This window comes from Phalaenopsis equestris, unplaced genomic scaffold (assembly GCF_001263595.1).
Source record: "Phalaenopsis equestris unplaced genomic scaffold, ASM126359v1 Scaffold001231, whole genome shotgun sequence".
In the NCBI taxonomy this organism is placed as follows: Eukaryota; Viridiplantae; Streptophyta; class Magnoliopsida; order Asparagales; family Orchidaceae; genus Phalaenopsis; species Phalaenopsis equestris.
Window position 1 is genome coordinate 137,454 of NW_018165670.1, and position 24,583 is coordinate 162,036.

The following is a 24,583-nucleotide window of genomic DNA, read 5'->3' on the forward strand; positions in this document are numbered from 1 at the left end:
GCTCTCCAATGGGAGGAGGTGGGCTGGCCGACCCTTCTTCTTCTCGAGGCTATACGTTCTCATTTATGGTGTCGTTTCCTTCCCCCTTTTCGATTGGTTGGCTAGGGCGGCGAACATGGGGCTTTTTTTTTTCGTTTCTTTGGCGATTAGCTTTCCGTGAGATTGGAAAGGTGTGGTTCTTCTGTCTTTCTCCTTGACTGAAAAAAAAAAGAGGGTTTCTTTTGAGAGGGGAGATTTTGGAAGAACTTGGTGTTTTCGGTCTCTATTCTTCGCTCTTAAGAAAGTTACCCCTTTCTGTTTTCCTGTTGGAGAGGAGATCTTCTTCCCCTCTGTTGTTCGAGGGTCTCGAGGCTTGGATTGGGAAAATCGTGAGGAGTATTTGTAGGCTGCTATTGGAGTGGTTTTCTCGAATCTACCTTATTCTTTCTTTACTTTAAGTTTGCATAAAGAAGAGGTGTTCTTCTCCTCTCCTCTATTCTTGCAATATTCCGGAAGACATTGAAAGCATCTATTCTCTTATGAAATATTTGAAAGCAAAGTTTGAGTTTTATTTTTTTTATATTTAAGCAAAATATATGTTAGAATCAGTGGAAAAATGAAGCATATATATGGGTTACCTCTGCTCTTCTTTTGCTTGAAACATATGAAGACATGGCTAGAGTAGTCTAGAAATACATTTTTTTTATTCCTTTATAAATGTTTATGGAAAAGACATGTTTGGGGCTCATTTCATGCTTCTCTTACTGCCCCTTACTAGAGTATATGCTGGAAATTGTTTTATGTCTATGGAAAATATATGTTTGGGGCTCATTTCATGCTTCTCTTGCTGCCCCTTGCTAGAGTATATGCTGGAAATTGTTTTATGAGTTGGAAGAGAAATGTTTGGGGCTCATTTCATGTTTCTCTTGCTGCCCCTTGTTCGAATGCTTGTTGGGATGAAATTACCGAAACTTTTATTGTTGATATTCATGCTTACAATAAATGCTGGAAAAATATGTTCTCCTTTGGCCCATTTGGTGGTCTCGGTCTTGGCTTTTTCTTTGGGATTGAATTGAAAACATGCTTCCTGTTTTGCCCCATGTATTGGACTCGGTTTGCCCTTTTCTTGGGCTCGGTTGTGGCTTTATGGAATCAGATTTTTATGGCCCTGTTTTAGCTCATTTAGTGGGGTTGAATTTAGCTTCTTTTGGATTAAATGTTGGCTGAAAACGCTTTCACTTGTTTTGCCTCTTTATTGAGCTCGGGCTAGCCTCTATGCTGCTTGGTTTTGCTCCTGTGCTGCCCCTGTGCTGAGCTCAGGTTAGCCTCTATGCTGCTTGGTTTTGCCCCTTTTGCTGGGCTCGGTTTTAGCTTTCTTCTAGGCTGAATTTAGTTGAAAGTTTTATATTAATTTTTAGCCCATTTGGTGGGCTTGGTTTGAGCTCTTTTCGAAATCAAATTTATGCTTGAACTGCTTCTCTGTTTTGCTCCCTCTGGCTGGATTCGGTTTTGCCCCTTGTGCTGGGCTCAGCTGTTCGCTTTTCTTGGGCTCGGTTTGGGCTCCTTTCAGTGATTTATGTTAGCTGAAATCCTTTACTATTTGGATCATTTCTTAGATTTGATTTGTCCCTTGTGTTGGGTTTGGGTTGCCCTTTTCTTGGGCTCGATTTGGGTTCTTCTCTGGTCTTAAGAATGAGAATTTCCGATTTAATTATCTTCAGAAATGATTCATGGTCTTAAGAAAAATATGAGGGAAAAAGAAAGGGAGAGAAGATTAAAAATGAAATTCGGTTCTTTGAGATGTTAAAATCTAAGGAGGAGATATGATAACAAACCATTCACCGTTCCGTTTACATAAGAAAAATGAAATCGTAAATTAGAAGAATATTTGAGGGTTGAGGTCTCGCTCTTGGCCCTTATCCGTGGGTTTATACTGCCTTTGGGTTTCTCTTTTTGGCCCTTACCCGTGAGTCTATGATGCCTTTGGGTCTCTCTTTTTGGCCCTTACCCGTGGGTCTATGCTGCCTTTGGGTCTCTCCTCTTCTTGTTGCCTTACCCATGAGTTCTCTCTTTTGGCTCATACCCGTGAGCTGGACTTGGAGCTTGGTTGTGATTTCTATTGCCTTACCCGTAATCTTCAACTTGTGACCCCTTAGTGGAATAAATTGGGCGGGTGGTTGTCTCTTTCTATTGCCTTGGTCATGGATATTTACAAAAATAGTTTCATTTTAGGGAGATGTAAAAGAAAAGGGAAAAAGAGCTTGTGATTAAAGTTGGAATTGGTATTGGCATAGCTTTTTGGAGATAAAAAAAAAAGAGAAGAGCTATTCTTTATGGATTAGTCTTTCTTGTTTTATGACATATGAAGATTTCTTGAAAGTTTATTTTAATAAATTATGAATTTGACATAAATTGAATTCATGTGGGGTTTGAAAATTCATAAGATTGACATTTGGAAAGGATACTCTCTCGGGATAATCCATTTATGAAATGAGAGAATATGAAACCCTTCTTGGATTGATTCAAGGATCTAGAGACCTTATTTAGTAAGGTTTAAGCTACAGTTTGAGGCTTTTAAATCTCTGTTTGAGATTGATTCATTTTTTTTAACAAGTTTTAAACGCTTTTAGGCCGATGCACTGACAATTTCACTCTAGGCTTTACTGATTTAACTTTGTTTTAAAAGTAGATCGGCCTCTTTTTTTCGTTTGTTTTGTTTTTTTTTTAACGGTCAAGTTAAAAATGAGAATTTTTGGTTTAATTATCTTCAGAAATAATTCATGGTTTTAAGAAAAGTGTGAGGGAAAAAGAAAGGGAGAGAAGATTAAAATTGAAATTCGGTTCTTTGAGATGATAAAATCTAAGGAGGAAATAATATAGTAAATCATTCATCATTCATTTTACATAAGAAAGATGAAATTGTAAATTGGAAGATAGTTGAGGGTTGGAAGAAAGTGAGAGTTTAGATAACAATTAGGGACATGGATTAAGAGATCAGTAGACCTGCACTTAGGTCCCTTAAGCTTTGAATAAACTTAAATCCAATTGCTCTAACTAGGATTGAAGCACACTTCACAACCCTTTTGCCAAAACTATAGGTTCACCCCTTATATTTTAGGAGTCTGATGGTGAGCTAAGCTTAATCTAAAGATGTTTGAGGGTTAGTTGAAAGGACACTTAATTGAGGTTAGACACTTTAGAACACTTCAGGCCCAAACTAAAGTGTAGGCTTCCTAGGTCTTAGGAGCATACCTTGAGAGAGAATTCATCATTCTAATGTTCAAATGATCCTAAGAAGCCAGACATCTGACCCTAGTTTATACGGACACTAGACATGAGGGTGCACTAGATTGTGGTTCATAACTGATTTAATTAAATCAAATAATGAAATTCTTGCCTTAAATTGACCAAAACTGAAACCCAATGCTCCGGGATTTGAGCTTGCAGTTTGTCTTACACTTAGATCCTCCTAGCGATTGGGGACATCCCCAATATCACATATAAATTTCTTATTCTTGGTTCTTTATATGTGATATTATATTTTGTTTTATTTGTTTGTCTTTTTCCTATGATTTACCTGTTTTTCTCAAGTCTTTTTCAGGTCATACTTTCTCCTTTTACACAGCGCATAATAGCTAAACTTAAAGAAGCAACGAACCTCCCAGGTGTACAGGTTTAATTTACATTACAATATTTTATTTCACAGCATGTTATATTGTTCTCATAGTCTGTTATACTATTTTCTCAGTATGTTATAGTGCATTTTCTTAGCACGTTATACTATTCTTTCAACATGCTATACTGTTCTTTTCTTTTTATTGTACACTATATTGTTCTTTTCTTTTATATTGCATGTTTAGTTATTTTGATACACACTATGCCTTAGTTTAGGAAAACCTAGTGATTAGGTGTATTTTCAAAACTAAAACTAAACCAGGAGGTGCTACTACGACGAGCTTGGAGCGAACATCATGCGCAACACGACGAGGAACAACCTCAAGGTGGATCTGCAACAGCAAAACATCAAAACACATCACATAAACATCTTCACATCACCTATCACTTCATTTAGTTTAAATAACAACCCATAGAATCACCCTTTAGGCTTTTTGCACAACTCTGTTGTCCAAATATAAGTCTAACACTTTATGATTCCGAGGTTACCGTGCGGTACGATGTAAATCCTCCTATCTTCTTAGACTATTTGTATAGTCCGATATTGTGTAAACATAAGTCCTAAATCATAAACAATTTGTAGGATTGAAATATCAAATTAAATCATTTCAAAGACATAAAGTCAAACAATAGGATAGTTGGGAGTTCATCGGGGTTTCCCCGAATCTGTGATATCCCCTACTTTTCTGTCCTTTGGATTCCTTAAATAATTGTTTCTATTTTGAGTCATTCTCATTTGATTTCCCCATGTCCAATCGTAAAAACCTAAACTTTGAAATCTTAAAGGCAAAAGCACCTGATCTTAATCGAGAGTTTTCTTAAGTGACCCTCAGTCATTTAAGATGTAATTAACTATAAGAGTGTCTCTATAGGGAACCTGAAACTTAGATAAAATAAACCTTATCTAATTTTTTATGTTAGGTAGGGGAACTTGTTGGTCTTTTTATAAAATATTTCGCAGACCAAAACGGATGTCACAAATTCTTTATTTTAGGTGATTGAATTCTTATTACAAGTGATATATTTATTTTTCGGGATATGTGTATTACTTGTAGTATTGTATTCAATCATCTAAACTATTTAAAATGTGAGACTCGTTTGGTCTCACCTATTTTAAAATTAAAATGTTACTTTTAAAAATAAAAAAGGGTTATATTCATATTTAAATTATTTTTAAAAATCAGAAAATCGTCACTTTTTCAAATCACGAAGTTAAAAGGGCCGACAGTTTTGTGGTTTGAAAAAAAAAACGGACGAGCTACCACAATAAAAGCTACTTTTGCTAGGATATGCAGTTTTTGCCCCTAATTCCAGTCATTGAAGTTTTGTTTGGTGATTGGTTCTGTAAGATGTTTGGCCAACTCTATTGCTTTAAACTCAAGCTTTGGATGACCTTTGCATTATTTAAACTTTTTAGCTCCAAATTATTATATACTTAGAAATGAACATCAAGCATATTATTTAAGTATTTTTCTGCTTATCAACCAAAATTTGCTATTAGTAAACAAAATTTAACATAGCAAAATTTCTCCCAAAATCAAAAAATAAAATAAAATAAAATAAAATAAAATCTGTTCTCATACAAAATTTGATATTTCTCTCGACGCTAGCATACAAATAATATTTCCAGAAGAATTATGATGACTTAGCGTAGATGGAATAAGTATTCATGTTTGCTCCTTTACGGGAGCATTTGCCTAATATTTTCAACACTTATGTTCTGGGGAAAGGATTGCAGTTCTTTTTTTTTTTCAATGAAGACAATGATTTTGTTTGATAAAACATGCACGTAAAAATCATATTTGTCCAGGAGAAAAATTTTACTGGGACGGCAAGTTATATGGAACTGATGGGCTTGTCACCTTATTGGTGTGATGCTTCACAAGGCAATGCTATACAAAATAATGTGAAAATGAAATCAATTTTCCTTTTGACGGGGCCAAATGGTGGCGGCAAATCCAGTTTGCTTCGGTCAGTATGTGCTGCTACATTGCTTGGGATTTGTGGGCTCATGGTACCAGCACTATCGGCTATCATTCCTCATTTTGATGCAGTTATGCTACATATGAAACCTTACGATAGTCCTGCTGATGGAAAAAGCTCATTTCAGGTACTCAATGATTGAGAGTATACTCTTTGTGATAATCTATTATTTTATTTTATATGTTAATATTTCTTGTTATTTTTCATGTTTACTGCTTTAAGAAAAGCAGAAAAACTGAGTTATCTCTCTTTAAAATTAAATACAGCAAGGCTGCTAAATTATTGTTGTTGGAATGCTTCAGCACCACACGATTACAAAAAGGGAAATAACCACTCTTCATTGCAGAAGGCTGTATAGATTGAGACCTTACTATTCCCTTTTTCATTAAATATCAAATTATTTTCCCTACCATGTTTATTTTTGTTCTCCTTTTTCCTGTAGATTCAACCTCTTTCTGCAACATGTTTGTGTATGAATTCTATAGGTTATCTTCTTTCTACTTGCTAAATGTAGTTCAAGTTTTCTAATTAAAAGAAGCAACGTCTGGCTCAACTAGTAGACGGACTACCGAGTGCTTTGAGAAATGAACAGCTGGATTTTCCCAATGAATATAGCTAGGATTTGTTGAATTAATGTAGTCAAAGCCAAGGAATTATATGCTAATTGTAGTAATTGGTGGTTCTTGCGCAGCATTGAAATAGGGCGACCATTTTAGCATACACTGGGAAATCACTAATTCAGTAATTCCATCGCTAAAAGAGTCTGGTGTAGTCAAATTCTGAGGATAATTTAATCATGATATGATGGAAGCCTATTGGCTCAAGAGAATTGGTGCCAACCAACTATAAATTAGAAAACAAAAGTTGTTGATGATTTTCATGTTGGGATAACTCTGGGAGAATATGTCAATGATAGAGAAGTAAAGAGGTTTTGCTTGCTCAATAATCTCATTTGAGAAGATAAGTGCAGGTTTGCTTTGATATGTGGAAGGAAAATTATGAAATTGACTTGGGGCTAGGGCCAACCAGCTTAATCGGCTAGCAGAGGGACTAGGCAAACCTGGTCTAAGGAGGCCGTTCTCGATTCTTACGGAACTGTGCTGGAGCTGCCTTTTAATGGGGCGGCAATGCCACCAACCCCTTCTTATCTTCCTTTTCTATCGTATCTCTTTTCCTTTCCTGTTTCGATCTGATGGGAGTCTGTTTATATGCTTGTTACTGGAATTAGGGTTATGTGTTATGATTTATTTCTGATTTCTGCAAAAGTTCTTGTTTTTCCTTTCGAGGGTTGTATTCAAAGACTGGCGGTGCTCCGGCTATATCCTGCTCCGAGGTGGTGATATATCCGCTCCTATCTTCCTCTCTACCACTTTGCCTTCACCTTCCAACGCAACTTCTTTTGACCCATTGTCATTGTCCTTTTGCAAATATTCTTGGCTATACTGATAGTCATTTGACTATTAGAAAATATCTTAATAGGTCTATTGGATGTACATCACAGTTCTCTTAACAATTTTTAAATCCAGATTCCTTCACAGATTCTCAAGGTGAGTGACTTAAACTCTGATTTTGCACTGTTTCTAGAAACAACTCTTTGCTTTTTATTTCTTTATATCACCCAATTTTCTTATACACAGGAGCATTAGTCTGTGATAGATCTTTTGTCACTGAGTTCCTTAGCCCAACTAGCATCAGCGTAAACTTTCACATCTTTGTTTCTAGTTTTCTCAAAAATTAATCCAAAACCAAGAGCCCTCTTAAGAAACTTTAAAATTTTGTACGCTATCTATAAATGCTCTTCATTTGGGTTATTAATGTGCTAGTTTGCAATAATAACATAGTATGACAAATATTTGGCCTTGTAAGTCACAAGTAGATGAGTTTTCCTACTAATTTTTTATATATTCGCTTATCCATAGAAACGTTTTTTTTTCCCTTTTGGACTTCTGGTTGGGATCCATTAGATTTTTGGTTGGCTTCCTTTTAATCATTTGTCTCCTTTAGTAAATCTAAGCTGTATTTTTTCTATAATGTAATGAAGCTTTTCTTGGATCTTGCTATGTCCGTACCTAGAAAATATCTCATGATTTCTAGGTCCTTGATTTTAAACACCGTGGCAAGCACTTTTTTTATCTTGAGAATCTCTCTTTCATCATCACTTGTCAGAATCATATCATCATATCAATATAGCAAACTTATCTTTCTGAATATGATTTACAACGTATGATTAGCTTGACTTTGAGAATACCCATTGCATCTCATAGTTTTAGCAAATCTTTCAAACAACACGCTTGGTGATTGCTTAAGCCTATAGAGAAATTTCCTGAGTTTACATACCACGTGTTTGTTGGAATTATTCTCAAGTTCTAGTGTTATCTCCATATACACTTCTTTTTTTTAATTCTTGAAAGTCTTTTTATGTCAAGTTGATCCAATCTCAGTTCTTTGTTAATTGCTACTGAAGGGTGAACTCTGATAGTGTTAAGTTTGCCAACTTGTACGAAAGTTTCCTTATAGTCAATTCCATAGGATTGAATGAAACCTTAGTTTTGAATATCTCAATACTTCCACTAGCTTTGTATTTGATGTTGAACAACTATTTACATCCAAATAGCTTCTTATTCCGAGATATTTTAGTAACAATCGATGTACAACATTATGCTTTAATGCTTGAATCTCTTTTTCAACTATTTTCCTCCATTATGGATTTTCAAGAGCTTCGTGAATAGCTTTTAGAATTTGCATACTATGATGGTTAGAAACAAAAGTTTAATGAGGATATGTTCCCATTAGTTGTATACTCTTGAGTTGAATATCTAATGCAGTTTTTCTTGTCACCATCATTATATGAGGAAGGGAAAAACTAATGTGTACTAGTCTCTTTATTTAAAATTTCAAGTGGATGTGGACTCGTGTTTTGGTTTGATCAGTTCTTTCATTCCAGGTTGTCTTCCACTTAAGATTTTTCTTGCTTCTTGTGTACACTTGAATTTCTTTGTTCTGGACTTCAGGTTGAGTTGGTTAAGCATGCGTAACCCTGATAGAAGGGCTACGTGAAGAGGTGGTGAGGCTTTTTATGTGTCATCAAGTGCATCCCAAAATTAATATTCATTTTTACTCTCTTTGAACAATAGATAATGGGTAGTATGATTTATTTTAAAAAAATGTGACATTCTTGTAGTTGTAGTGTTTAATGGTAATAGGAGAGTATCACTTATACCTCGTTTTCTAGGGTGGTATATACAAGAAAAATTCCCTGGATAAGACTTTACAAATGGACGTGAACAAAGGATACACACCCAATTATTTAAGTAGTGTAGTAGAAGAGAACTGTAATGTGAGACATGTAATCATGAAAAAATAAAAATTTGTTTTGAAGTTAAATATTTGGCTAGGCATGTGATTGATAAGATATGTTGCAGTAAGAACTGTTTCTCCCTAAAAATGTTTTGAAACTTGATGAGACATCAAAATTCAACGAGATAGCTTAAGAAAATACATGTTCTTTCTCTCAGTTATCATATTTTGTTGCAGGGTGTTAATATATGAAATTGCATATATGATTTCATTTTTTGAAAAGTAGAATCCAACGATGAAATTGAAATATTCTTTTGCATAATCAGTTTTGATGATTTGAGTTTTTCATTGAAATTGAGTTTGAATCATGTCATGGAAGGTTTGAAAGATTTGATTTATTTTAGATTTTTCTGCATTAGAAATATCTAAGTGGTTCTAGTGTGATCACCAAAAAATGTGACAAGCCATATGGCCCCACTTAGCATTTTCACCTTTGAAAATCCACAAATATCACTATGGATAATGACAAAAGTGTGAAGGTATGTTTTGGGTCAAAGGGTAACTATTTCTAGTATGTTTGGTAAGTTAATAAATCTCACATTGATAAAAGTTAAGTTTTTTATTGATAAATAAATAAGAATATAATATATAGTAATTGAAATCATGATGACCTTGGCGACAATGTCATAACAATGCCTGATTTTCGATAGAAATGGACTTAATAGACTGATAAACTTGAGATAAATATGGAGATGGGATAATTTTATGTGTTTAAAGAAACACTTTCCTTGAGCACATATAAATTTTGATGCATTTCAGCACTGTCAATCACCTCTCTTGACTCGACCATCTAAAATTCATAAGAGTTTACCAGAAATTTAGTTATATATTTCATATTATGAGTGAGCTTACTGATTGAAATCAAATTGCAAATGAACTATGAAACATGTAAAATATAGGAAAGAATGATAACCTGAGAGAGCTACACTTCTTTCCCAACAATGTTTTAGTGTGATCAGTCTCAAAGTCTTATCGATCTAGATGTAAAAGCCACTTGATATTTGATTAGAGCATTGATGTCTCTTATCATATGATCAGAGACTCTTGAATCTATGATCTACATTTTAAATCTTCAATTACTGGCAAGATGGGAGAATGATATATTTGGTTTGTCACAAGGTTGGTGTGTTGCTCTAAATTAACTCCAAGGAGTTTCTTTAGTACTTTAAGCTACTCCTTGGTAAATGTTTCAACCGATCGTTTGTTAAGTTGCTCTAACGTGTACAGGGCCGAGTTTTTGGTGCTTGGTAAACTCCCATTTTTAATCAGCATCAACTTCTTTTTGCTTTCTTCTCTCCTCACTTCAACAAAAGCTTCACAGGTAGATGAAAGGGCCTTTGTTCTCATCATCTTGCCTCTCACCTCATCCAATTACTGAGTTAGTGCTACTAGAAATTTTATGGTTCACTTATTCTCAATAATGAATTTAAACATCACAACATCATGTATACATTTTCAGATGTGTCTCAAACATATCAAATTGCAACTAATACTTCGTGAAGGTGTTGAAGTATTGGGACACTTAGCTCTCATGTTGAAGTTTATAAAGCTTGGTTTCGATCTCAAACAATTTTGCAGTGTTTTCAGTGTTTCAATATGTTTCTATTGCAACCTCTCAGATTTCTTTTGCAGTTTTGTAGAGCAAAAAACTTTCTTCCACTTGAGTGATCAGTAAGTTGACTAGCCAAGGCATAACCATATAATCTCGATTCTTCCATGTGAGGTGATTAGGGTGAATTATGTCTTCTCCCATGAGATGTTCCCCTTTCTCTTTATCACAAATATGCATAAATACATATTGGGACCATTAAAGATAGTTATGACTATTGAGTTTATGATTCGTTATAAAGTTAAAGAGCTCATGAGTCGTTTGAATAGAATCTATGGTCTCTGATTCAGACATAAATTGAAGTATTCATCTCATACTTGGTCACCAACTTTATGAGACTTTAGGTTTGTTTCTAGTTGACTGTCGTGGAGAGAGCTGTTGGTTGTCGCTGCTTGTAGTCTGCTAGGAGCCTAGAAGAAATTCATTCTTTAAAATCTAAAAGTTATTTCATTTTTTTTTTGTTTCATTAAATTAGCATAATTTCATTAAATTTTGAATTAAATTTTGAAATATCAAAATTTCTTAATCAAAATTTATTTATTTATAGAATTTTTTTAAAAATCATATATTAATATCTTACTCCCCATTCCTTCGTCAAATACTTAACTATTATTATTATTGATTTTGGATTTCTCACTAAAGCCCTAACAAAATGCATCATAAGTAATATCACGACCCCGCTCGGTGAAAAATTAAGTTTTCTATATTTTTTTTTATAAATAATTGATATATGAAAGAGCCTTCATATATAAGAAAATTAAACTAAAGCAATAAATTTACCTCAGGTTAGGTTGTCCGCATCTATAATAAATTATTTCTCTTATGTCACTCATTTTTCAATCAATTAATTAAACTTGAAATGTTTGTTTAAAACGATAGTGAGCTAACGAAATCTATGAATACTCAAACTTAATCTATGAATACTCATACTTCTAAATTACAACACAATAAAAATGAAAGCAATATGCATGTTAGTTAGATTTTTTATAAATTTATATAAAATATTGTATGATTTATGAATATGATCACTCACGATATTTCATAATATTAAAGGTGTTTTACTATATCAATAACATGTCTATATCATTTTATACATGTGCAATTGTTATAGGTGCACATCTAAAAATTGTATCATTTAAGTTACTTCAATATCAATTTTTTTCCTTTATGTGCACAGATTTCTTAGTTTTCTCATGCTACTACCATAAAGAGGGAACTCTATCATCATTCAAAATTTTATATCACTTAATATATAATATTTATTATTATAATACATTAAACATTTCACAATGTGAGACTACAAGAATTCATATCAAAATGAGTGATAAAATGTAGGAATAGAGAAATCAATTTCATTAATCAAGCATGAATAACAATTTATATCAATTGTTCAAAGAGAAGAAAATAATACTATAATTTAAGAGTACCCACCCTGCAATTTATTTATTCTTGGATTTGCATTGATCTCAACTCTTCTAAATTTGATGTTTATAATAAACATGAGTATTCATATTAATAAAATTTATCTTTTTTTATATTCTTTTAATTAACTATTTACTTTACATTAATGTTAATTTACATCGTTTTACTTTATGTAAACCTAATTAACTTTATTTTGCTATTCAATACAACAACAACAACAAAGTTTTAATCCTAGGGGTCGGCTATATGAATCATTTTTCTTCGCTGCGTCCTATTTAGTGTTATATGTTCATTTAGTTCTAATAAATTAAGATCATTTTTTTACAATAAGCCCAAGTCTTCCTAGGTCTATCTCTGTCTTTCTTAACATAAGTCGAATCTAAAACATCTACTCTCCTAATCGGATCATCAGATGGTTGACGTTTAATGTGACCAAACCATCTAAGACGACTCTCTCTAATTTTGTCCGTCACAAGAGCTACACCAAACGTATCACGAAGATATTTATTTCGCATTTTGTCTCTAAGTGTAAAGCAACTGATCCACCTAATCATTCTCATCTCGGCAGCACATAACTTAGTATTATTCGTCTCTTTTAAAGGCCAACACTCAGCGTCATAGAGCATTGCAGGTCTCACCACCATCTTATAAATTTTTCCTTTCACTCTAAGCGGTACTTCTCTATCACATAAAAGGCCCGAAGCATTCCTCCACTTCAACCAACCAACTTGAATTCTAATATTAACATCTCCATCTATATCACCATCACTTTGAACAATAGACCTGAGATATCTAAATCGATCACATCTTTTAATAATTTGTTCACCCAAAGTTACACTTCTAAGACTAGAGCTTCTACTACTAAAATTACGTTCCATGTATTCAGTTTTAGTTCTACTCAAATGAAGGCCTTTAGACTCCAATGTAGACCTCCATAGTTCAATATTTTATTGGGCTTTTTCTCGTCTTATTCACAAGAAGGATATCATCAGCAAAAAGCATACACCAAAGTACATCCTTCTATAAGTGTCCAGCAAGACCATCCATAACTAAAGCAAAAGATATGGGCTTAAAGCCGATCCCTGATGTAACAGAAATAGGAAAATAATTGGTCAATCCTCCTTTAGTTCGAACACAAGTAACAGCTCTAGTATACATATCTTTAATGACTTGAATATAAGTCATGTCAACACCTTTCTTCTCAAGAACTCTCCGAAGGATATCTCTTGGAATCTTAACGTAAGCTATTTCTAAATCAATAAAAATCAATGTAGATCCTCCTTATTACCTCTGAACTTCTCCATCAAACCTCTCAATAAATGTATAGCTTCCATAGTAGACCTGCACGACATTTCTCACTTCGAATGAACTTACAATCTTTACAGCCTTGACGATTTCTTCTCATATGAAAATAATCATTTTGTGTTTTATTAGATCTATTCTTATAAGTAATAAGATGGTCATCTCTTTTCTTGAATAAAATATTAGTAATGAAAAATCATAGGCTAAAGCAAAATTTAAAATTTTCCTACCTTCTTCATTAGTCGCTCCAAAATCGTAGCCACCAATATTTCTGAAATCTTCTACCACTCTATCGTCATGTCCATTTAAATCTGCTCCAATAAAAATTCTTTCTTCAAGAGGTATCAATTGTATTTAATCTTCTAAGTCATTATAGAATTTATCTTTAGACCTTATATCTAAACCTATTTGAGGAGCATAAGCACTTATAATATTAAAAATCTTAGTATCAATAATAATCTTAAGGGCTATAATTTTATCTCCAACTCTATTAATTTTTACAACATTATCTTTCAAACTCTTATCTATAATTACATCTACATCGACTCTTTCCAGAATACCAAAGTTTAAAACCTTAGTTATCAATCTCCTTATCTTTTTCTCCAACCCATTTAGTTTATTGAATACATAAAATATTAATATTTCTATGCATCATAATATCAATTAATTCCATTAATTTATCATTGTGAGTACCTATATTTCAAGATCCTATCCTAATATTAGTTTCATTAGTTTCATGGACTAACTTTTTTACCCACATTCGTCTGTAATGTGGGAACTCTTGCTTATCTGACATTACACCCGGGCGCTGGTGTATTTAAAATTCATTTATTAAATTATAATGTAAACCCAAACTTATCTTATTGGGGTTTGCTTAGATTAATCTCCCTCCTCTAACTTACACACTTATCCCACTTCTCTTCAAGCTAATGTTCTTGAGTCTTATTTCAATGATTTTTTTGTTAAATAAATTAATTTAAAATCTTATACTCATCTTAATCTCTTGGTTGTCTAGCATAACCCGCACAAATGCGACTCCCCTTTTTTTTCTCTTCTACTGCACGTGAGGCTACGTTTGATTGCAAGACTTCGTCTCATCCTTTAGTCAAACTTGCAAGCAGAGCCGCTCCTTTCATCGTACAGAACTTCCTCGGACAACACTGGATGTGATTAATTTGCTTCCCTTCCTCTTACTGGACACCACTTCCTCCTCCTTCCTATGATTAGGGCATGACATCGCCGCCTCTTTCGGCTACGCAAACTTCAAACCTTCCTATGATTAGGGCACGACATCGCCGCCTCTTTCGGCTACGCAAACTTCAAAACCTCTCTCGCCCGAAATCAGTGACTTTCTTCCTTCTCCACTGGTCGACTATGGCACACAAGGTCACTTGGTCTCCCACTCTCCTCTCTTCTCTATGCCTCTCTCAGTCTCTCGTTCTCATTGTTCCATCGATTAGAAATAGGGTGTACGAGTCTTAGTTGAAATGAAAAGATGTTTATCCTTATGTCTATTCGATTATCAATATTATTTTTTTGTATTCAGTTATTACACAATAATCAAAATTATGGATTAAAATCTCACGACCCAGCCCGAGCCTTGAAGTTAACCAAGACGAGAACGGATGGTTGGACGGTGGAAATGAATTCTATGTTATTCTATTTCTATTTCTTACACTAACAATTTAAAATTTAAAGAATAGTATAGCATTGATTTTCATCGTCTGACCGTTTGTTCCCGTCTTGGTTAACTCCAAACATCGGGCATGTTGCCCTCGACAAATAACTTGAAATCTGCAATTAACTTTGGATTTAAAGATAACTTGACTCATAAATTAATTAAACCCAAAAATGTAATTGATTTGCTAAAACATACCTTAAACATCTTTCTTAGCAACCAACCCTACTTTAAAGCTTTCAAATCTTCTTCTCTCCTCTTTCTATTTTCTCAATCTCGTCTTTCCCTGCATTGATGCTGTGCTAAAACACTTACGGAGCTCGCAAACTAAGTTCAACACTTTTGACGTAAATTCAGCATCTCCGGCGGCTACCAGAAACAAACACTGCTCCAAAAAGTTAGGCAAAACTCAAAATGGGAACAATATGGACATAAATGTCTCAAAGAGCATGAAATAAGAATTTGTACCTTAAGATTTCATCCCGAATCCCTAAAATGTTGTTTGCGGCTTTGTGTGGGCCACTCGGTCCGCGCAGCTACACAAGCCGAGCGCTACACTCGCAGGAAGAAGAAACAAGGAGAGGGGAAATGGGATTTGGCACTCTGCAGCTTACCAGGTGGTCGTTGACCCTTATTGTTCGAATCTGCTACAGTGGCCCGAGAAGAGGCTTGCAGGAACTCCTCTTCCGAGCGAAACCGAAAGGGAGGGAGAGCCTGTATCAAGAGGGGGGAGGAAAATTTTCGAGATCTTTGGATGTTTCGATGCTTCCCAGACTAAATATCGCGTGGGTTAAGTTGGTTAGGTATAATTAGTTTAATTAACTTATAACTTCTAGTTTTTAGAACTTTCAATTCATTCAAAATTTAAATATAATATTATATATCAAATTAATCAATTTTTCGTGTAGAATTTTATAAAATTGTTTTGATTGAAATCCGAGGGGTTTGAAATTTAGGGTATATTTTCAATTGCAGAAATTTTAACAAATATCTCAAAAAAATTTTGGTTATTACACAAAATTACCTCAACTTGATCGGTCTTTATCTTGCACATGCTCAAGCCCTCGTCACAATCTTGGCTCACATAAGGACCTCACTTATTGCTCTCAACTCCAACTATCTGCTTGGACGTCCATCATTTACTTGATCTCGCACACCAATCACGCGCCGCACTAGCCTGTATCTGCTGTCTTTCTTCTCTTTGCATGGAAATTGCTCATGCTCGCACACGTTCACTCGCAGCTCATATGCGGAACAATCTTCACCTCTATGACGAACCAGCTCGTCTTTGTTTGAGCACGAACTCCATGGCACACACCAATGATCAAGCCTACTTTATGTCCTTGCTTTCGCAGTATTCGGTTTAAGTTTGTGTCATTGACCAGCTCTTGGGCTTTTCTCTCTTCCTCCCGCACATATTCCTCGATCTTACTCACGCTTCAGGATATATGCTCCAGGGATCCCTTCATCTTTGTATCCCCTTCCGCTCTCTCTCTGACTCTATTCTTCTCCCATTCTCTTCATCTCTCCTCTTAATAGCCCAAAACTGGTGTTAGCCGGTTTAACAAGAAAAATTTTAAACCTTACAACTTAATCAATTGGAGCTCAATCATAGTAGATTTAAATTAATTATCATTGTTACAAAAGTTTAATCTATCCTCTGGATTAAATCAAATTACACCCATTTTATTCATAACCACTTGAATGACACTTAGGCTAACTCAGGCAAACAAAACTTACTTTACATTACTATACCAAAGCTAATACAAAGATAACTATGATTATAAGGGATAAATAAATAATATAAATAAAACCTCATAACCTTAATTATAGCCTATATATATATATATATATATATATATATAAATAAAGATAATAGTTTAGTGTTAGGATCAGCTATCAACTATGTAAAGTTTTTGATGTAAACATGATAAAAGAATAAATGAAAAAGCTTGAATTACCCACAATTTCTCTGGGAATTGATAGTGTCAACCTAAAGGCATTATGTGAAAGGAAAGACGCTTGTTTTGTTTGTTTTGTGATAAGGAAATAAAAGAAGTATTTGAGGAGTAATACGCAAGGAGGTAGATAATTAAAATTTTGAGTAAAAGAGGAAAATGAGGGGAGTCGGTGAATGTCTCACATAAGGAAAAGGGAAATATGATTGAGTACATTAGGCTTTGTAGCTTGGGCATGAACATTGGAAGGTTGAGGCCTTGAGGGGGAAAAAATATTACGTCCAGACCGGAGTTCGTTTTTTTTTTCTCCCCCGCTCTTTCCGGTGGATCGCAGCCGTTGTCCGGACGCAACTTGCGTCCGAACTCCGAAGTTAATATTTTTTCAAGGGAGCCTTGATTCTCTATCAGCTGCAAAGGAAAGCAATGGAGTAAGGAGACAAAGGGTTTTAGTGGTTTCCTGGGAAGGAGGCTCAATGGTCGAGGGTTCGGCAACTGGAGGACAACACAAACTATAATGCCCTAGGCTCATGCAATCTTACATTGCGGTTAATGGCGATCTAGAGAAGTGGAGAAATTACACGATCAGTGCAATTGGAGATTGACGGGCGGTTGCGTGCAAATTCATGGGATTGGTCATGAGATTTGCACGAATAGGGAGGGGGAAGATGGTGTGGGCGGTTTGCGTGAAAGGCACAGATGACTGATTTGGTTCGGAAAGGCTGCTTCCCACTAGTACAACAATTTATTACAATTATAACCATAGAATCAATCCTAGAAAAACCTCTTTGCAATGTCTAGTGTTTGCGGCTTTCCATCAATGTTTCTAAGAATTTCCACGAGCAAATAATTTGTGGCTTTTCTGATGCATGTTTATAGTTTTTTTTTTTTTTTAATTAATTTTGTTGGAAATTTTATTTCATCAAAAAAATAATTACAAGGGTGTGGCCGATACTTTCACTAAATCCCAAACACATACAACTCACACAAAGCAAATAAAATCCTAAGAACCGTTAGCCGAGAATACAACTCACGTTAAAAGCTTAGAAACTATCACTAGCACGAATAAAAGGAATATTCAAAAATTCCCTTTTAACCAACGGAGAAAGCTCCAAAGGAATCTTATTAGAAAAATCAATCATCTGAGTATCCAATCCTCTTCTCGCAGCCCCATTAGCATATTGATTTCCTTCTCGATGAATAAACGATCATCGGACCTGCGCATGATTAAGTAAAGCAAAAAATTTTTTCATATGAACAATCAAATGCCAAGGATACTCATTTTTCACATTGCAGTAATTCCACATCTACAGAGAATCTATTTCTATCACAATTTTATCCCAACCACATCTAATAGCAAAGTTTAAAGCAGCAAACACTGCCCCAGCCTCTGCACAAATAAGAGAAAAAGCAATAATTGGCAAAAAAAACAACAACAGACAAGCACCAGAATAGTTCCTGCACGCGCCTCCAATACTAGCAAACAAATTATTCCAAATACCATCCATATTGAATTTCAAAACGCCATTCTTAGGTTTTTTTCCACAATCAAATTAGTCACAGTTTTACAATTCCTAGGAATCATAATATTGAACTTATAAAAAACCTTCAACAAATCCAAACTAACTGGTTTCTTAAACCTGCCATATTTTAGCATTTTAAAAATAAAATTTATAATGTAAATTAAACAGGAGAACTTAGAAATCATTTCACGAACATGCTTACCATCTTTTCTTGTAGTCCATAAGAACCAAAAGATGACAATAGGAATAGAAGCAAAAAACAAACCAACGCAAAATCAGTCCATCAATAGACTGAACCGAATTCTTCTTCCACTTCCTGTCAAACAAAGCAAAGACCAGGTTTTTAGTTTTTGATAGTATATAACATGGCAGAGAAGAATTCATAACAACAAACTTAGACTAAAACTGCGGTTGTTGTTGGAAACAGTCCAACAGTTTTTTTTCTGACAGAGGAAACAGTTTTTTGAACTCCTTGTCTTTTACTGTTATGATTATCATAAACTGTGTATCTAACTTGATTTTTTCGTGACAGATTGAAATGTCAGAGCTTCGTGGCATTGTAACCGGAGCCACCAAGAGGAGTTTAGTGCTTGTGGATGAAATTTGTAGAGGTACAGAGACTGTTAAAGGAACCTGCATAGCTGGTAGCATAGTTGAGATACTTGATGGCATTGGCTGCTTGGGCATTGTTTCCACCCATCTTCATGGCATTTTTGATTTGCCACTATCAACTACAAATGTAATATTTAAACAAATGGGAATCGAGATTGTTGATGGTCACATAAAGCCAACCTGGAAATTGTTAGACGGAGTCTGTAGAGAAAGCCTTGCCTTCGAAACTGCCCGGAAGGAAGGTCTTCCTGAATCAATTGTCAGAAGAGCTGAAGAATTGTATCTCTCAACATCATTACAAGCTGGTTTAGCAGCACCACATCTGAACTCTCAGCCTGATGTGAACGAATCCGTTCAAGAGTTCGACAAGTTGAAGACGAGTAATAATTCTACGATTTCAGGCTCCATGAAAGAAATACAAAAAGAAGTTGAAAATGCTTTAACCATAATTTGCCAAAGGAAATTGATTGATCCTTACAAGGAAAAAAGCACATCAGAATTATCAGAACTTGTGTGTCTTAAAATTGGAGCAAGAGAACAACCACCTCCTTCAACAGTGGGCACCTCTTGTGTCTATGTCCTCTTCAGGCCTGACAATAAACTATACATTGGCCAGGTCACTACAAGTCTTTTGCACTGATTACTGTCATTTTTGGGGGAAAAAATAATACTTTCTGGATATCCCGATATATTTTGTATCAGTAAGAGGCTAATTTTACGACATGATTCATTCATTTCACTTGTCAGGAGCTATTAGACAATATTGTTAAATTTTAAATACAAATGCAACTATTTAGTAATACAATTAAATTTTTAGACATAATTTATTTGCATTATAATTTGGATATCATTTATTTGTCTTCTAAATTAAGGAGCATTTACATACATAACATACAATTCTTATTCATTTACATATCTAACCCCTATACATTCATATTTACATGCATACCACTCAAATATTTAACATCACATAAAAAACATCACAAACTAAAAAAATAAAATCACAAACTGCCTTTTTAAAAATGAAATACACCTTTTTATGCATAGGTTTGGGATACCAAAGTGTTGAAAGTGTAAATACCAAACTTTGTGCATTAGATATGCAAATACCTAAGTATTGTGTGGTATGAATGGTATTGCCTGATAGTTTAATTTTATTTGAGAAATAATTGGTGACATTTAAAATTAAAGATACGTATGACGATGCTAACTTCATCCTGATGCAAAGTGTATCAGGACATCGTATCAGATATTTTTCACTCATTAATACAAAGTTCAAAATCTAACAAACCTCTTTGTGATGCAGACTGATGATCTTTTGGGTCGAGTTCGTTCACACCGCACCAAATCATGCATGCAAAATGCAGAATTTTTGTATATTACTGTTCCAGGAAAGAGCATTGCAAGCCAATTAGAGACTCTTCTCATCAACCAGCTTCCATTTCATGGATTTAAAGTTTCTAACTTAGCTGATGGAAAACATCGCCATTTCGGCACTTCTAATTTCTCCCAGAACTCTTTCTTCGGATCGCAGAACTGAATCGCATCAATATCTGTGATTCTGATGAGAAAAATACTGCTGCTTCAGGATAATAGTTAGATTTTTTTGCTACTCATTTTGGAAGCAGATCAGTACTTAGAGTGAGTTCATCAATTTTGTTTCTTGTAATTTTGTCATTTTTTTGATTGGGTATTATTTTTTGACATCTATATTTTGCATGTGGTAAGAGATGGCCATGTCAAATGTAAATGGCATTTGTCAGTATTTAGGTAATTGCATAATGGCAAATGTAGGTGAAGCAACAGCCTATTGAGCTTTTGGTTTTTTTTAGTAATAAAAATGAGAGATTTAATCTGTGTTTGGTGTGGGGTGTTGCAGTTTAGTAAATTTTAGGTACAATTACATGCACCACACTTGAAACATTTTTTTATTTACAAAATTAGCATCCGTGTGCTTTTTTAAAACTATCAAATTGATGCAGTTATGCATGTCATGATTGCAAGAGAATATTGCATCCGGACTCCGGACGTAAATTCGAGTTCGGAGTCAGTAAAAAGTTGTCAAATGGTAAGTGGACCCTACTGTAATACACTGATTATGGGTGAGTATAAGTACATTGTGAATTATAAGTTTGCTGGAAATGAATTTGATACAAATTTATTTGTACGAGAACCTTAGTTTGAATCTGATTAGAAGACTTGGTTTTATATTATATTAGTTTAAATAAGGTTTGTACTTCATAAAACGTGTGCATTCTAAGAATTATGTATTCGAATTATTTTCAAATCAATTTTGAAACATTTTTTTTTTATTTTTTATTATTTTTTTTAGTTTAATGTAACATATCATTCAGATGATAAATATTATAATATGAGCATAATTAATTTGTGATTGTTTCAAGAATGTTATGTAATTTAAATATTTATTGCATTAAATATAATTGTTGTGATAATGATAAGAAAAGCGTAGAAAATTATTTTGAAAATTATGGGCGATTGATATTTATAATTAAGAGCTCTTTTTTTTGGGTCAATAGATTTCGTATTTGTAGTGATGATGTATTTATTTAAAATTATTTTGCATTGTGGACATTTGAATTTTGAATAAAATAGTCTTTATTTATGTATTTATTTAAAATTATTTTGCATTTTGGACATTTGAATTTTGAATAAAATAGTCTTTATTTGTCAAATCAATGAACTAATGTTATGTATAATGAATTCAAAATAATAATAATAATAATAATAATAATAATAATAATAATAATAATAATAATAATAATAATAATAATAATTATTATTAGTATTATAGTAATGACAAATTGTTATATAATAGAAATATATGTATGGTTATATAAATCTTAAAGCCTAATTGAAAAGATATAAATTACATCAAGTAACTGGAAAATTAAATTAAGAGGACCAATTTTTAATTGTCAATATTTTATTGTTTAAATTGTTTGAAAAAAAATAATTAAATTTATCCTTTGAAATAAAGATAACAATTAGCATAATAATAATATAATTATTATTAAATAATACATAAGTGGTAAAATAATGATAAATTGCCTTCTAACAATAAGATTAACATATAATGAATTAATAATATTTCCTTATGCATTTGACTTTAGGCATTCATTAAAGATAAGTAAAGAGAACGTTTGACAAGAGAGTCATTTGAGGCGAGTACTTCTACTTTTAAATTATAATATCATTTTCGTTTCCCTTCTGAACCAGTTGTATAAATTGTTATTCATGCTTGATTAACAAATTGATTCCTCTATTTTTAGATTATAGCAATCATTTTGATATGAAAACTTATAGTCCTACATTATGAATGTTTTATGCATTATAATAATAAATATTATATATTCAGTGATATGAAATTATGAATGATGCGAACTGTATAAGTTGATTGTATGTATATGTTTGACGATGATGGAGTCACTCGTTCGTGCTACTAGCAAGGGAATGTTAAGGGACCAATATTATTTATGAAATAACTTAAATGACATGTAATTTTTTTTCATTTTCAATATGTTAATGTAGTCTAGAATTGTGAGCATTCACTAGTTTTTGTTAGCTCACTGTCATTTTAAACTAACATTCCAGATTTAATTAAGTTATTAAAAAATGAGTGATATGTGAGAAAACATTTATAGAGAGTGCGAAAAATCAATAATGAGGTTGATTTAATTGTGCTGCTTTAATTTACTCTCTAGTGGATCTTTCATTAATTTAAATATTAGTTGTAGAAAGTAAATATAGAAAATTTTTATTTCCACCGTCTTGTTGTATGTTCTCCATCAGTTAATTCCGAGCCTCGGGGCCAGTAGCATATTAAATTCATAGTTTTTTTCTTCTACATCTTGTGTGCCCGCAAAATCATTTAATCAACATAAGATGGCTGATTAACTAATCTTGCATCTTCCTCAAATCTTCTAATATCCCTTCAAGCAGAATTTATATGTTCACATTAAATTAGTTCTTATTTTTACATGTAAACTTTGTACACATGATTCATGAAAATTTTACAGAAAATACCTCTTAAGAGTAATTAGTCTTTTGTTTATTTCTCAATAAATTGTTAACCGACTTTACTTTTTTTTCTCTTCAGTGCAGTACAATAATGTTGATGCATAATTTACCGTTGTGTTTATCTAACACTACATCTCAAATCTAACAAATCGATTCAATTACTTGTCTCAGAAGATGCACAATTATTCAAATATAAAAAAAATTAATACGTTGAAATAATTTCTCGAATCGAACTTCATCGTTGTAGCCATCTTATCATGTTGAATAATCAATCTCAAATGAAAGAAAAATGAAATCTACGACGAAGAATACTTAGTAGTCAAATGACGGATTGTCTTTCCTTTTCTTTTCTTTTCGTTCAACAAAGAAGACGGGTATAGGAAGAATATTTTGGCTGATATAATGAACAAAAGAAAGAAAACAATGGATATGTTTGACTAATTATATAGCAAATAAATAGTTATTATGATTTTATGAAAATAGTAAATAAATAATTGTAGCTTTCTAAATGAACGCCACCAAGTATGCTTTTCATTTATAAATATATATATATATATATATATGTGTGTGTGTGTGTGTGTGTGTGTGTGTGTGTGTGTGTCAACACTTATATATATATATATGTATGTAGTGTTAAGAAATTATTAAATTCTGGTTACACCTGTGGTGGTCGATGATCAAACAAAACGTGCTTCCAAGATAATTATATTAATAATTGTTTCGTTGTCACAAACGTGTCAAGCAATACCAGACCACTGAATAAAATTTTTTAGCTAAATTCTAACACCTCCTCAGCACCAATTCTAAAATTTAAAAAGAGATTTTAATAGCTATGCAATTTAAGGATACTATTTTGTTCTTTACTAGATGGTTAAATCAGCTATTAAAGAGATTTTAATAGTAGCTATACAATCCTAAACATGCTATTAAAATAATTATTAATTTTTTTTATTTTAATAATTCATTAATACTTATGTTCAAGACCAAATGGGTCTTTTTTTTTTATTATTTATTATTATTATTTTTTTGTGGAAGCTAGCACTGATATATAGATGCTGCAAAAGATAGCAGAATTTTCTTAAAATATTATTCTCTGAAATTTCTTGAATTAAATTTGATCAGTGATTCTCCCACCGCGTGGCCAACATAAAAAAGTTTGCTGAAATGCCAATTGAATGAATTTTTTAGCATACTTGAAGCTTTAAAAAGATATTATAATTATTTGCGCGCAAATATATATATATATATATATGACCAGAGGCTATTATACGATACTCCAGCCACCCCTAGTGTGCCTAACAATTTGAGTACAACCTTCATAAGACCAACTATGTCAGAGATGATATTGACCCCCGACCTGAGGGGCTTTATACCAACCAACAAGATGGGGTACAACTCAAAAGGTACATAAATATATATATATATATATATATATGTACATATATATATA

General features: G+C 33.2%; 1 protein-coding gene across 1 annotated transcript in view; it reads left to right on the forward strand.

The window, feature by feature from the left end:
• LOC110033596 (DNA mismatch repair protein MSH1, mitochondrial) overlaps positions 1–20,936 on the forward strand; it is a 158,333-nt gene extending 137,397 nt beyond the window's left edge. The window contains 3 exon segments of the mRNA XM_020737633.1: positions 5,465–5,764; positions 19,016–19,711; positions 20,402–20,936. Of these exon segments, the coding sequence (XP_020593292.1) occupies positions 5,465–5,764; positions 19,016–19,711; positions 20,402–20,635 (1,230 nt within the window). The 3' untranslated portion in view covers positions 20,636–20,936.
• The last annotated feature ends 3,647 nt before the right edge of the window (positions 20,937–24,583 follow it).